General features: G+C 32.7%; 2 protein-coding genes across 4 annotated transcripts in view; one reads left to right on the top strand and one right to left on the bottom strand.

Annotated features, from left to right (window-relative positions):
- The window catches only part of Gw (trinucleotide repeat containing adaptor protein gawky), a 49,659-nt gene extending 36,757 nt beyond the window's left edge, over window positions 1–12,902 (bottom strand). Inside the window, exons 1-2 of one of the 3 annotated variants that reach the window (XM_083031422.1) lie at window positions 12,772–12,902; window positions 12,431–12,711 (exon numbers count right to left, since the gene is read on the bottom strand). The gene's annotated coding sequence lies outside the window, so the exon portion shown is untranslated. Of the gene's footprint in view, window positions 1–12,430 lie in introns of all 3 variants that reach the window. The other 2 variants (XM_083031426.1, XM_083031425.1) reach the window with 2 other exon arrangements.
- Window positions 12,903–13,836: 934 nt separating this feature from the next.
- Stoml2 (stomatin like 2) lies at window positions 13,837–16,258 on the top strand. Its single transcript, XM_083031407.1, has 7 exons — window positions 13,837–14,012; window positions 14,086–14,199; window positions 14,639–14,786; window positions 14,891–15,139; window positions 15,271–15,426; window positions 15,614–15,858; window positions 15,949–16,258. The coding sequence occupies exons 1-7, from the start codon at window positions 13,953–13,955 to the stop codon at window positions 16,129–16,131; spliced, it is 1,155 nt and encodes a 384-aa protein (XP_082887533.1). The 5' UTR covers window positions 13,837–13,952; the 3' UTR covers window positions 16,132–16,258.
- The last annotated feature ends 33 nt before the right edge of the window (window positions 16,259–16,291 follow it).

Genomic DNA, 16,291 nt, shown 5'->3' with positions numbered 1-16,291 from the left:
GCTGTAACTAACAAATTTGCTGCTGTAACTAACAAATTTGCTGTTGTTACTAATTTTTCGATATGATAGCAAACTGTGCATATCTGTCACAATTATTTTTTTTAGCAACATACAGTTAGCTATTTCATACAATTAATATATTTCACTCAGCAAAACCATTTAGACATTTATACGAAAATAAAAAGAATTGCTGTGTGAGCTATATATTTAAGTATCGCATACAATAAGCATTTGTTTTTGTTTGTTTGTTATTGCCATGGATTCATATGGATTCACAATAAGACGTACGTGTCAACGAAAGATATACCGATATGAACAGAATTATATTTGTCCATATGTTTTTATTTGTTCCCGTATTTTTATCAATGTCTATGAATCTTAGAGCCGATTGTTTCAACTTCTTGGTAAATTTTACCCGATAGATAGCATATGTTCGTCTTTTTTCTAAAACTTATCTGAAAAGAGACGAAGATATGCTATCTGTCGGGTAAAATTTATTAAAAAGTTGCCATAATAAATCTAATAGATTGCAATAGATTGCAATCAATTATAGCTCTCATTGATATTATTTTAGCTGCATAAAAACTCCGGATTTGCTATGACAGCAAAACTTATATCTATAATAGCTAAACAATGCGCGCGCTATAACTAATTGTTACAACATATATTGTCACAGTTACTTATTAGTGATGTGTACAGCAGCTAAATCTTTGTGTATTACAGTTAAAAACTTTCAGCTAATTAAAATAGACCTCGCAGCTAAAATTTTAGGTGTCCATATAATACACCTGAAATTTAGCTACCATACCTTAATTTTAGCTACGATAGCTAATATTTTTTTTCGTGTATATACGCGATCTCTTAAGCAGAAAAGCGTTGTCGAGAATATTAAATTTATGTTACTTTCCTGGCATTTTCAAAACAAATCCTTTCCTAGAAAAATTATTTTCAAGATTTTCACGATGTTACATACAGTATCTTTAGAAACGTAATATTTTTTAAACAGATTTAATTATCTGAAATAAATTTTATATTTGAAAATAATAAATATATCTTCGACTATTTTTATAATTATATTTTAGGCCTTTAATAACAACTGATTTATAATAATTACTGGCCTTTTTAATCACAGATATTTGTATTTATACTAGACCGAATCGACATCCATTAGTCGGTGTAGAAATATCACGAACTGTTGAAACTCGATAACAGAAATAGCAGCCGCTTGTATAATTGCTTAACGTTTTTATGTCTTAGCGATACCCATACGTTCACGATTACAAACAACTAGAAATAACATAGGAAAATTAAATATGAATACATTCACAACAAGATTCAACGAATCGTAAAGTATGAAAAATATTAAAAAATAAGGAGAATGTATTTTCAGCACTACATTGCATCATTATGCACATTTGTCAGTCACTATTCATCTACTATATATCTAATCTAATCGTTTACCATATAAAAATGACACACGCTGTCACGTATTTTTATCGGAACCAGAAAGGCATTCATAAGCAAAGACATATCTTTATATACGTAGACATATCTCCATACGAAACTATCGTACAAAGTATCATGAATAATAAACCGAGCAACATATTCTCGATTCTCTATTAAGCCGCACTTGATAGCGAGACTGGCTTACTATATCGATTAAAAATGGCGGATCGTCCGCTTCGAGGCGGCATGTCTCTAGTCTCTAGCGCATCGGAACGCGAAACACCGCTATTCGACGCGACTTTGCCTTTGCGGTGCACGCGCGTGCGCGCGCGCGCACGCGTGTACTCGCGCGAGTATGAGAACTCGAAGCATCTCGTCTCGTCTCTCGCATGTGCAGCAGCCCGCAGGGCGAAACGCGCGTTTTCCACGCGCTTTTCCGCGCGCGTTTCTGTCATCGCGACGTACTACGTTGCATGCGCCGTGAGCGCGTATTTTGAATGTCCCGTACGCGAGTATCAAAAATTATTGATCCACTCGATGCCACTGCGCGTGTGTGCTGCGTGTACGCGCGCGCGCGCGCGCCGATGGTCATTGTGTGTGCTCGCAAGTCAGTGATTCTCAATCTGTCCCTGTAGATATCTCGGTAGATGGTAGATATCTCTCTCTGTCCTAGCTCATTTCTTTTTTTTTATCGCAAGCATTTCGGAAAATAATCTTATCGCGCACAACTTTATAATTTTCATAATCATTATATCGGTATTTAAGTTTTGTTCAAAAGCTTTCTAACTTTCTAATATATCTAATAATTCTCGATAAGAGGAGATAATATCGTAATTAGATATGTCAACTGTCGCTCCTCGAGGGTGATATCCGATATTTCAACTTGAATTTCATATGGTACTTATACAAAAGAATGTTTGGTAGGCAGATTTTATTACACGGTTAGTTTGAATTTCATTGATATTGAAGGAAATTTGATAATTACATTTCACAAATTTGGTAATTTCTCTCCGAACAAAATTCGCCTTTCATGCACGTTTAAAAAAAAAAAAAAAAAAAAAGATTTTATTAAAATGCTACATTAGAATTAAGCTAGCCGAGTTTGCAATTAATTTGATTCCAAATATATCTATGTATGTCAACTTATTTTAAAGGTAATTTTCCCCCTTTCCCTTCCTCTCTCTCTCTTCTGATCACGAATTTTAAGATGAAGAAAATTTACGCGATATTGCATTGAGATTTTCGAAACTATAATAAAGCGTCACTCGCGAGATAAGCAACTCGTATCACGATTGTTGCAGTATTGCGTCGTACTCGATAGGAAATCGCGAAACTGCAATTGAGAACCGCCGACGTATGCGCGAGTGCACCTATAGTTGCACGTATATGTAAATACATGTGACGACGAGTACGCGCTGTTCTCTCGGGCGCACGTCTGCCCTTCTACTACGAGTCTCGCCGCTATTTTGAATACATCCTAAAGATAGTGTTAATAATAATAAAGAGTAACGCATTTTATGATCGTCGCTGCTCTTCCGACTCGAATCAGCTGACGCGACAGATTCGCGCGGGGATCCCTATCCTCTCGCGATAAAAATATAAGCGATCAGAAAATATAAAACAGAACCCTATTATTCTATATTATATACTTGAACAATTTTACACAATTCTCGATTTGTTTTTCAACACAGTCTTTCACTGATCCGCGAGAATGCGAGAGATATAAATATTACAGGGCCGCTCTAGAATTAATGCTAACGTAATGCAAAGTAGAATCTACGTGGTGCATTTTCAACAGATACAATATCAGTCGACAAACATTTTTGCACAATAATGCATGAATGGCAATTTCTGTGAAAGGTCTCAAGTTCGCGAAGAAAATCGCGCGCGATCTCCGGGAGAAATCTTCTCGCTATTAAAGAGCGATTAAAATAATATAAATTTGCCAAATAAGGTCGCCGTAATAAGAAGTTCGCACCCTCCGTATAACGAAGGACGTGTCGATAAAAGAGGAAGACGCGGTCGAGGAAAATTGATACTTGTCCTTCCTCGTGGAAAAAAAAGCTTCTAGTAGGGTAAACAGTATAGTAGGTTAGCAAAGTATTTTTTATCGGGACACAAAGAAATATTATCGGCTTGGAAGAACTCATTAACCTTTGTTATAAAACTTCTTTCATAATATATTCTTAGAATATCTGTGTCATCGTGAAATCGTGTGTCATTATTATTTAAGAAAATACATCTCGGCGGTATCTCCTTTAGATCCGCGATTTGTATCTTTTTATTTATGTAATAGCGCTCTTTGATCTCTATTTCGTAGCCTCTATTCTTTTATACAATTTTTTTTTTATAAAATACAAAACATTTATACTCAAATCACTTGCAAAAGTATTTTTAAATCTGAGCCCAAATTCGAACAGCGCGCTTTTAACTAATGTTTAAGTGTATGACATAATCTACAATATACATTTCAGAGGATTATTATCTGTCCAGAGTTAAAATCGATACGCGCGATTTGCACGAAAAAAGCGATAAATTTTCGCGCCGTAAAATACAATTTGCGTATTGCAGTTAATTCACATGACGCTAATTGTAACCATACTGATTCGATTACGTTAGCGTGGAAGGTCATTGGTGAGTGCGTTCGCGGCAGATGCAACAATTTTATCGGATCAGTGAACAATGTGATGTCTGTATCGAATCATCGCAAGCAAATAATAGCACCTGATCGCGAACGAGATATCACGCACCTGTCGAATAAAATTGCCAGCTAATGAAATAAAAATACATCGATGTTTCTATAACGCAATTAGAATATTGCGCGGAAAGCACGCAATTAATAGCTTTAAACATATCAATCAGTAATCAAATTGTTCGAACTGATTTATTAAACAATATAATGCGTTTTCTCTTTCTCTCTTTCTCTTTTTATCTTTTAAAAGAATGATAAAAATATAATTTAAAAAAAAAAAAATAGTTTGTATCCATATTCGATATTTGTGCTAAATGCGATTATTTATTGCTGAATGTTATTTGTTTTGAGTAGAGATCACGTGCAACTTTATCTCGAGTTCAGGATCAAATGACAACATTTCGCGTTACATGTGGGGCATGAATACACGAGTATATTAGAAATTTTGAGTTGCTCCTTTATGCAGGTATGATATATCTTCAACATTTTTTCCGCAGGATTCATCGCAATTGTAAAAAGTTTCACGTCTAGTTGCGCTTTCTATTCTTGTTTCAAACATGAAATGACAAAGGAAGGATGTTAATGTGTTGTTCATTTTATATAAAGAGGCAACTAATAAATTTCAATTTAAAGAGGGAAAACCTGAATGTTTATCAAATACGCTATCCCATAAATTACATTGCAATTATTTATTATACTAATTTAACAATGTTTAACAATGTGCGACGACCACAGACTACTTATCTTAATATAATCTAAGCAATCCTGTCTCTAATCTAATCTACACAAAGCTCAATCGCGAAATAATCGCGAATAGAAAAATTTCACAGTCGTGTTGTCGTCGCATTTGAAACGGATTTCGTTTGCGAAACAAAGTTTTCGAGCCAACTTCCGTGAGCACCGTGGACGATCAATAAGAGACGCTCGGTGTCGACAAGAGCCTCAACCGTGTGTTCCTCAACCGATAACGAAAAGTAAAACTGACGTCGCGATATTTTTTCTGCATCAAAAACGTATACGTAATACTGCAGATTTTTAACAATGGAATGCAACTATTATCACTGACAATATAACATAATAGTATGCTACCAAAAATACTGCTGCTACTTGTAATATATTTAACAGAAGTTTGATTCAAAGACAAGAACTGTATCAAATGCAAGAAGAAATGTATAAAGATGTTGTAACAAATAATAACAAATGCACTGCTCTCAGTTGTTGAAAAAATGCAATAGCTTTAAAGTATCCTGTATATTTATTAGAAGAAAAAATAAAAAAATATGACTAATATATGACATAATATTTATTATTAGTAAAACTTCTATTAATACCTTCTATTTGATATTTAAAAAGATACATCAATTATTTTCTATTTAATACATTTTTATTTAAAAAAAGATAATGTATTAAATAAAAAAAAGTAAGTGATGTACTGGATACTGATATTATATATCGGTATAAATGTGTTAAATTAAAAGACAGAGGCGTAAAAGAATGAAGTCTTATGTCTCATTATTGCAATCGACTATTTGTACTAATACATATATTCGTTAAAAGATTATTCTTAACACATTATCCTTAACGATATTGTTCTTAATACATCCTCTTACCAGTGACAGTACATAATAAACGATGAGTTTAACGGGTGTCTCTACGAGAATACGCGAGTTACGTAACGGATTTATTTTTATTTTCGAGCGCTCTGAAATGACACACCTAAACGTCACATTGATATGCATATATGTACATTGTGTATATTCGTGCATCAAAGTGCATTAGGAAGTATGGTTGATAATGTAATCATTTTTTATTAAATGTAATAATGTGTGAAGCAGCAATATCAGCGCTCGTAAAAATATCCAGTAATTAAAAATTATTCATTTAGGTAAGTTAGGTATCGATCCATCGAAATTAAACAATACACAAAGTCTAACGAAAAAATTATGTTACATAGAATGAGGAAAAAATGTACAGATGTAATAAATGACCCCTATTATAGCTCAGGCTCGTACTTTTTGCAGCTTAATTAATAAAAAAATTAATGCACTTTCTATCGATTTTTATTATAATATATTATTATATTAATAACGTCAAATATAAATTAACATTTTCAAATATGAAAGTATCGAGCTATCAATCAATTAATGTCTTCAACAGGAATTTTAAGAATTGAATTAAGAGGCGATTTCTCTCGAATGAAATGTCAAAAATACTTAAAAAGATAACAAATTGAATTCGTCATCGATATTTTCAAGAGCATGATAATCAACGTATATATATTGAAAAATTAAAACAAAATTTTATTATTACGATTAACTTAACAATTCAATATATTAACTCACGTTTCGACTGTACGACAGTCATTTTCAATACATCTATATTTCTACAATTAATTTATAATATTTAATGATAACACATTTAAAACGAAAGATTGGATTTCTATGTCTAAAAGCGTATAAACCAATGTTTCAGGCATTTTACCACTCTTTCTCCAAATGTGTCGTGTATAAAATTAAAATTAAATTTGTTTATACGCTTTTAGACATAGAAATCCAATCTTTCATTTTAAATGTGTTATCATTAAATATTATAAATTAATTGTAGAAATATAGATGTATTGAAAATGACTGTCGTACAGTCGAAACGTATACGTGAGTTAATATATTGAATTGTTAAGTTAATCATAATAATAAAGTTTATTTGACATCTGGAATTAACACAGCTCGTTTAAGTTGGCCTTTATTTATTTATTAATTTATAGAATACACACGAGCCATAATTTATTTAAATTTAAAACTATCGAGTATCTTTTATGCATCTAGCATTTAAGGATGCTTTCAATAAGATTAAGTTTCTTAATAAGATATATCCTATCAAAGTCCCTTCTGAATTTAAGAAAAAAATAGAATCTCTCCTAATAATTAATTGAAAAAAGAAAAAATGATATACATAACTGATATATATGTATATCACGGAAACAAATAATGTCATCTTTATTCAAGAGATGTCAAGTATCTTCATAATTATACTATCTTCCAAATGTTAATACTTGACTTAATGCGAAAAGATCAAAGTATCAAGTCAGAAAAAAAGAAGGAATAAGTATCAAAAGCGCATCCCTAGATGCGTGCAATATATACGCACCGACTTATCGTCACATCCCTTGATATCTGCGCGCGCGCACACACATACACACTACGCATACGCACACATGCAGCACCGATTGCGTCCGCTGTACACACAGCCTTAGCTTGGCAACAAGCGGGCGGCCGGTTGCGGGGCAAGGTCGGCCCTCCTTCCCAACTATTTTATCCCAGGCATATATTTATTACGAAACTCCTATATATACATGTACATATGTATGTATATATATGTGTACTGTCACGATGTGTATACGAACGCGCGCGCGTGTTGAACCTGCTCGTGCGTAGAAAATTATTACGTTTTCGACATTCGCGAGAACTCGCCGCCTAGTCGTACCCCCTTTTGTAGCATTAAATGTTAATCGAAAAAAATCTGTCTAGGTACGAAAGAAAAAAAAAACGCGACAGTCGTCAGCAAAGATTTCACAATATCTTTTTTTTCGACGAATTTCAATATGTTCTAAAAATAAAAATTCTTTAATTAAATATAGAATATATTCCGAAAGTCAAAGTGCTCACGAGAGATGACAATACAGTTGCATTTAACGATGAATTCATATATAGCCCAAAAAATACGTATCTCATTTAAATATGAAATTGCGATACAATTCTTTCCCTCTTTAAATATGTTTTTATCAAAATAATTCACATATCAAAACCAGGTTTGATCGATCACTTGAATCGAAAACGCTACGTGATCGCATGAGAAGGGGCACATTACATTACCAATTTAATTAACTTCACGAATTATTAATATATTGACAAGTAAATGCAGAAAAATAAATTATATATAACAGAAAGTTAACTTTTAAGTTATTACGTCCATATAGTAATACTTTTATTTTGATATCTATATGGCGATATGTAATTCTATTTTCGTGTCTTTTCGACTTTATTTATTAATAACAAAGATTTCTATTAATTGTTTAAAGCTATTATATATATATATATATATATATATATATATATATGCACTACTTGTTATTTATTATATCTCACACTTGCAGACATTAATAATATCGTCTGGTTTCCGTTGAATCTAAGAATAGCACATTGTAATAAAAACAATTATCAACTTGTTGCACAAAAGAATTAATAAAAAAGTCTAAGGTAAGCTACCATCGTATAAAAATAACAGGTTTTAATATTAATAGAACCGTCGGTAAATTAAAAATTACAGAAGATATCTGTGTATATTATTAAAACTATTTCGCATCGTTTTAATTGTAAAAATTTACGTAACGATATGTATACAAAAAAAATTAATAAAATAATAAATATATATGACATATATATCATAAAATAATTAATAATATGCTCAATAGGCTTTATATATCTTCATATTTTCTAAATCTTTAGATTCTGGAAACATATAACGTTGTATCTTGTGTACATTAGCGCAAAACACAAGGGATGTTGTCCTCTTTATCACGGCATTGTTTTTGCCCCGTGATTCTGAAGTTGAACATTGTAAGCCCTCAGAATCACGTGGCCTGTTAAAAGCTCAATAGCAACCTTGAATTCCAATGTGCTCATTGCCATAAGCTCATCTGCTCTACATGGCAAGGGATGTTTCATTAGCAGTTTACACTGACGACAGCCCTTATAACTTAGGTCAGGTCAGGTGCTCTCGCCTCAGATAGCTTTTGATAATTTTCTCGCCACGGTAAAGAGGACACCAATAAAGTAAGAATAGATAAAAAATGCTATATTTTTCTTTTGCATAGAGGAAGAATGTATGCACAAATTTTATAATTCGCGAAAGTGTGATTTTAGTGAAAGCGACGGAACCGTCGTTTCTCTGCCCTATTCTTTCTAATATGCTTTTGAACTTTATTCCATCTACTTCTACTACATGTGTGATTGCACATATGCAAAAATATTTTTAAAAATATAAAAACGATGGCGTGACCTTTTATATCTTCTAAATACTTCCGCTTATATAGAAGCTTTGTTTATTTATTTATGTATTTAAACGCGTAGAGACATTTTTTTAATATAAAAGCGTAAAGAGAATTGTGCAAGACCAGCTGTGTGTGTGTGATTCATAATAAACAATATTATACAACAACATTATACAACAAACAATATTATCAAAATTTTTAAATAAGAAAGCAAATAGCAATAATTAAATTGAGAAATTATTATTATTATAGGATGTATTTCGACGTATCCTATAAATCAAGTATTTAAAAATAATAATCCTGAGACATAAAATTTATTCTAAAATATAAACAAATTTATCCTATATATGTTTATTGGCATAGAACATTCTTTATCATTGATTTAAGATATTCAAAGTATATAAATATATAGTGAGAAGAAAATTAAGCAATTTTCGAGGTTTACGTCCTCAAATGCAACTCATAAAATAAATCAATTCATCTATTAAAATAATTGCAAATATTTCAATAAAATAAATATTTTTTATTCAAGATATGCAGTTATTAGAATATTTTAGCATACAAACAGATAAAATATTGCTTCATTAGAAGAAAGTCATAAAAAAAAGATTTACAAATATCTTTCAATTTTTTTGTTTATAAACAATTCGAGATACAATTTGTGCAAATGTACGAAATGTTCCAACAAATGTTTCAATAGCTCTAATAGGTTCATCTATGTTTTAAGAGGGAAAGATAAGCAGAAAGAAAAATAAACATAATCCTAAGAAAAATTATTTTTTTGAATGGATCATTAATGAAACATTATAGTGAAGATAATTAGTGTCTTACAATAAAATAAATAGTCGCGCCGTCAGTCGATTACTCATCGTCTGTACATTTTCTTTTCTCCTAATCTCAATTTTATGACTTCAATTAAACCCAACTAAGAAAAAACTTTTTTACACAAAGAATATATTAATAGAATATACGAAAAATCATTTTTAAAATCTTTTCTGATCCTCTTCCTTGAGTTGTTTTAATTTAATGTTTACAAAGAGTAGCATTTTTTGACGAATGAAAAAATTGCCGATTTTTCCGAAATATTCTCATCGATTATCATGGAAAAATATACGTATCTGTATGCATATACCTGTATCCGTGTACGAAACATCAAGATAAGATGAATTTAATATTTCTCTTAGGCATTTCCGCTGGACAACCAACGATTCGCCCTTTATTGTAGCACTCGGAGCCGCGTCACCTAAGCTGTCTCGGGCGCGTGAGCAACCTAACCTATTCTACTTCGCCGCGAGGCGAAGAGAGAAAGAGAGAGACGAAGAGGGCGGAGAGAGAGGCGGAGAGAGAGGCGGGGCGAAAACCGGATTATATTTTCGCAGCGCTGCTTTCGTCGCGCGTCGCACACCGAGGCATCTGTATCAAATATTTTTTTCACCATACCTCGTCGACGATACTCGCTCGCTCAAACGCTCCCGTGAATTCCGAGCCTATCTCGCCGCAGTTTTCATCCCACACGCGAGGAAAAAAAATGGTCGATTCTTTTCCAGTTAACATCGATTAGCTTTGTCGCGCGCTGTCTCTCTCCAGTTTCTAGCCATGCCACGTAGCGCATACAAACTCGCGCGCGCACTCACATACACTCTTCTCTAGATCCGTTAGAGGTACTCGAATCGCGTAATCGAATGTACCCGGGTGCTCTCTGCGCATTAATCGAAAAGCGGCAGAATTTTACATGCGAATTTAATTCTCACCGCTGTAAATTCCACGGTAGAATAAATGAATGCATTTTTTACATCGATTTCTTTATCATCACGAGAATGTTTGTCTGGGATAAGAAAGTTTCATCCTATATCGATTTGAAGAATAAAATGGAGAAGTAAAATCGAGACTGTGCGATTACAATTTCGTCGGTTCAAGTTTAGAAACGAGAGAATGACTTTTTATATTCGTCGCTGATAAGAGAAACGGAGCAAATGGCGTAGGATCCATTTTCGCTTACCTACAAATTATTATATTTATCGCTCTTGCGCTCTTGCCGGTTCAAACATCAACATCCGATTGCATTTTCCTCCCTTATTCGCAAATCAAATACGCGATTGTTTATTGTGAAAAGAAAGATCACATGTCTCGCGCCTTCCCTTCATGTAATACCTGATCTATAAAATAAATTATTAGAAAAATATATATATATACATATATAAATATAGCGTATCATGTGTATATATTTTTTTCCACGTGCATCTCTTCGTGTCTATTATTCTTATTCTCGGCCTTATTGTCTGGCAAGTTAAAGATCGTTATTTATTCGACGCACTACGAGTTAAAATAAAAATCTCGGTTCATAACAACGCGGAATGCATCAAGAATGCAAGAGTGCGCGCCTCTGGGACTTTCTCCTCGTTTGTGCACCCACAACGACCATATATCTGCAATGGAGAACGCGGCTCGTGTCCAAGCACGAGCAAAGTTTTCATCCGGTGCTAGACTTTTTAATAGAAAAAATAAATTACCATTGGAATTTTCATTCGTCATATTCATCGATATTTATCGCTGTATCGTCTCCCCTCCTTCCTCCCCCTTCTTTTCATCATATGTATACATATATATACATTCTTACGCGTTTAACATCCGACAAAAAAACAAGCAAAGCTGCGCTCGATAATAATAGTCTACTGCAACAACAGGTAGTGATGCAGATTTTTTAAGAGATCTTTTACTTGTCAATTATCATCTTTCGATCGTTCTTTCTCTCTCGTTTAGATTAAATTGAGTTGAAGGAGGAAAATATTTTTCAATCAAAAATGAATCCGTCGTGTCTTTTGAGAGCAATATTGTTAGAAAGTTGAATGTGCTTTGAGAGGGGAACAGCACACACAGAGATACAAAACCGTTACTCGTGCAATATGGTTGCGCATCGTGACAGGAAATGCGACACGACAAAGCACACTAAGTCGTCTTATATAAGCCCGACTTCCTTTAAAGCCGCTTGCATATTATCCGTTTCGCGCGACACGATGACTCCGTGTGTGTGATCGACGCATATATATACAATATAATACATATATAAATGTATATATACAGACAGAGATACGTGCATGCATAGATATACACATATACATATGCGTGAATAAAACGCGAGGTTGATATACGACGCGGTGGTTTTACACGCGCGCGCGAGATAGGCGGAACTCGGTAATTTTGCGAGATTGTTTTGACGTAAATATACACATATCTGCCTCACTCACCTGCGAGACGACCCGTTGCCGCGCCTGCGTTCGTCTTCTCAATAAACGATGGTCTCACTTCTCCCACGGAAAAATCACACGTTCTTCACTCACGCAATACCACATCTCTCGTATAATCACAGCGTTCTTATTGAAAATGCGCCTCGGATTGAAGGACAGGCGGCTAAATCAGGCTAAATAGGGCATCCGGTGACAACAGCGGCGGTCACTTCACGGACGGCTTCAAAGATGGCGCGCATCGGCATGGATGAGATGCGACGTACCCTCGATACTTGGACACACTAAACACACAAACACAATCGGACCTATACTTATATTCTTTACCCTCCTAACGACGATACCTTTATCGTTGCATAGCGCGCGGGTTTGTCCCGACGATTTCGTAAATGCCAAAACTATGCACGAACTCGGCGATCAGCGATACGATACTGATAAAAAAAATGCGGTTCCGACAACATGTCGTAAACGCGTATACCCGGATCGATATAACTCTGAACTCTGCTACTTTTCCTTTCAGCCAATCAGATTGCTTCTTTAAGACACCTTTTCAATGACTTTATGAACGCGAAAAAAAAGTTTGAATATTAAGCATATATATGTATATAAGAAATAGAAATAGAAAAGAATGTGCATATGAATTATAAATATATAAAAATATAATTTTGTGAGAATTACGTATTGTACATTATTGTTTCATATATATAATTATTTACAGATTACAATTTCAAGCAGAAAGGGAGAGAGAGAGAGAGAGAGAGAGAGAGAGAGAGAGAGAGAGAGAGAGAGAGAGAGAGAGAGAGAGAGAAAGAGATATGTCAACATGCAGTTTTTAAATTAATAAAGATACAGATGCAATATTAAAGATAAGTCTGCTATTAATAATAAAATGATCAGAAACAAAACTAAACTTGCCAAACTTAATTATTAGAACTAATTATCCATTAATTAAATGACAAAATATATATGAGCCTTTTATTTAATTAGTATTTATTATAAAATGCATTATATTTTTATTCTTTATTCCGTATATATAGCATTCAAACAACAGAAATCCCCCATTCGATATCTAATCGGTATATATATGTATATCTTACAAATTTTTATTGTTTTTTATTATTTTTATTATATATTATACTTACATCGTTGAGCACAGTTTCGAGTCACGAGTCATGATGTATGAATATCTAGATTTGCAAGCATTATCTCTCGAAGACACATAAGCATAGAGATCAAGCTCTATGATGGGTTATGTTGGAAAATTTACTCCTTCAAGTGTGGAATAACGTTCGATTGACCAATCAGAACAAAAGAGACAAAAATTTCTCTTTTCGGATTGGTCAATTAAATACTACTCTGCTCGAAAGAATAGTTTTGGAACGTAAATTTGGTAACTACGAACGTACGAAATATTTATCTTCCAGAAGCATTGCGCTATAAAATGTTCTTATCATAACCGTGATAACCTATAAATATTCTTACATTTCACAAGTATATACAATACGGTTAAATACAGTCAAAAAAAATGTATAAACGCGCAGTGACTGGTAGTGCGATTTTGGCAAGAAATTTCGGATTTATTAAGGTAAAACGTTTGTCACAGCTGACAACAGTTGTCATAGGAATATCGAAACTTTAAATTGTCGAAAATTTTGTAGGATCACGCATTTGTAAATGTAAGAAACAGAAAGTTTGGTTCGGTAACTCAAAATTCTCGATATAAAACGTTAACTCCGATGAATACTATTATAATGTTTGTCCCTCAACAACAGGTATGTAATTGTTTAACACACAATATGCTTGCGTAACATGTATCAATTAAGATGAATTATTTATATCTATTTTGTATCATTTTTAATTATTAGAATTAAGTTACTTTTAGCCAAACTTATTTAATTTGTACCTATGTGTGGAATAGCCAAAAATGAAATTGTAACTATATGTGAAATTAACAACATTTATAACTACTTTGACTATACTCCAATTAACTTCAATAATATCTGCATTTTATTAATATTGTTTTGATAGTATAAATTATTAATTTTTCTTGTTTGACATATAAATGTGGAAATAAAGATTAAGTTGGAAACAACATATTATTCAGTTAGAAATTTTGATGTAGGAAATTCTATCAGTTAAATTGATTGCCAATCGAGTTAATTGGAGTTTGATCGAAGTAGCCTTTAATTTGAAACAGAACATTTTATTTAGGCATGGGTTGTAGAAAGAATGGGGAAATTCCATAAAATTTTAGAACCAGGTTTAAATATTCTTTTTCCTGTTGTTGATAAAGTCAAATATGTACAAATTTTAAAGGAATTAGCGATAGATGTACCACAACAAAGTGCAGTTACATCAGGTGAGAATAATTATCACAATTATTAAAAATAAACTCTATACATACAACATCTGTGTTAATTATGACTTTTGCAAATACATTTTTCCTATATTTTCTTTTTTTAGATAATGTGACTTTGAGTATTGATGCTGTATTATATTTAAGAGTAAATAATCCTTACCTAGCCTCTTATGGTGTTGAGGATGCTGAATTTGCTGTAATTCAAGTAGCCCAAACCACCATGAGATCTGAATTAGGAAAAATATCTTTAGATAAAGTATTTAGGGAAAGAGAAGGATTAAATGTTTCTATCGTTGAAAGTATTAACAAGGCCAGTAGTGCATGGGGAATAACATGTTTACGATATGAGATACGTAAGTTAAAAAAAATTCTTATAATATGACAATAAAAATGTTTCACATAATACTAGAAGAATTTTTACCTACTATGTTTACAGTTTTTAATATAATATAATAATATAAAATTTATTGTATTTATATATTAGGTGATATAAGATTACCACCACGGGTGCACGAAGCAATGCAAATGCAAGTAGAAGCCGAACGGAAGAAGCGTGCTGCTATATTAGAATCGGAAGGTGTTAGAGAGGCTGAAGTAAATGTAGCAGAGGGCAAAAGACTTGCACGAATTTTAGCTTCAGGTACTGTATTACTTACATTCAATATAATTCTTATTAATGTGAGTTCAAGAAAGTTTTACACACACAGGCACAGTTTCTTTTTTATGATTATTTATAATTTGAAAAGATATATTTTTGTGTGAATTTATATTTTCGAGGAATATTTAATTTTTAAAAATAATAGAAAGAAACTTGATTATTATTATAGAAGCAGCAAGGCAAGAGCAAATAAATCAAGCTACTGGACAAGCTGCAGCAGTAGTAGCAGTAGCGGAGGCACGAGCAAAGGGATTACAAGTAGTTGCAAGTGCTCTTGGTGCATCAGATGCAAAAAATGCGGCAGCGCTTAGCATAGCAGAACAGTATGTCAATGCATTCAACAAATTAGCAAAAGTTAATAACACATTGATATTACCAAGCAATGTAGGAGATGTTTCGACATTTGTAGCACAGGTTTGTTATTTAATAAATTATTTATTATTTTGTAATTGTCATCTATTACAGATTCAATAATTAAATTATTTTGTGTCAAATATTGTATAGGCAATGGCAATTTATAAACAAGTAATGCCCAAACACGATACTAACAATGAGCAACCAAAAGTAATAGATAATCAATCAAATGCTGCAATTCAAATGGAAGATTCAGGTGAATCGTATGAATATTTTAGTGATAAAGAAGAAGCTGAAAAACATAAAACGACAGAAAAACAAAATCTGCAATAGAAACATAATTATATATTTCTCGTTTTTCATATTATTTAAGTTTCACGATGTAAATATCATGATATACAATCATATATTATTAACGTGAATATTTCATTGATCAATATTTTTTTTATGTATTATAAATTAATAAAAATTACATGCAAAGTAAATATTAAAT

This window comes from Prenolepis imparis, unplaced genomic scaffold, assembly GCF_030444845.1.
Source record: "Prenolepis imparis isolate NDT839.2.m4 unplaced genomic scaffold, iyPreImpa1.0 SCAF_2, whole genome shotgun sequence".
NCBI lineage: Eukaryota > Metazoa > Arthropoda > Insecta > Hymenoptera > Formicidae > Prenolepis > Prenolepis imparis.
Note: the sequence above shows the minus strand (reverse complement) of the source record. Positions and strands in the feature narration are given on the sequence as shown.

Excerpts from the sequence above, each read along its gene's own strand:
- Stoml2 (XM_083031407.1), top strand. The coding sequence starts at position 13,953 with ATGTATAAACGCGCAGTGACTGGTAGTGCGATTTTGGCAAGAAATTTC. Across the intron at positions 14,013-14,085 it reads GAAATTTCGGATTTATTAAG|GATCACGCATTTGTAAATGT; the intron begins GTAAAACGTTTG and ends AAAATTTTGTAG. Across the intron at positions 15,859-15,948 it reads TTTCGACATTTGTAGCACAG|GCAATGGCAATTTATAAACA; the intron begins GTTTGTTATTTA and ends AATATTGTATAG.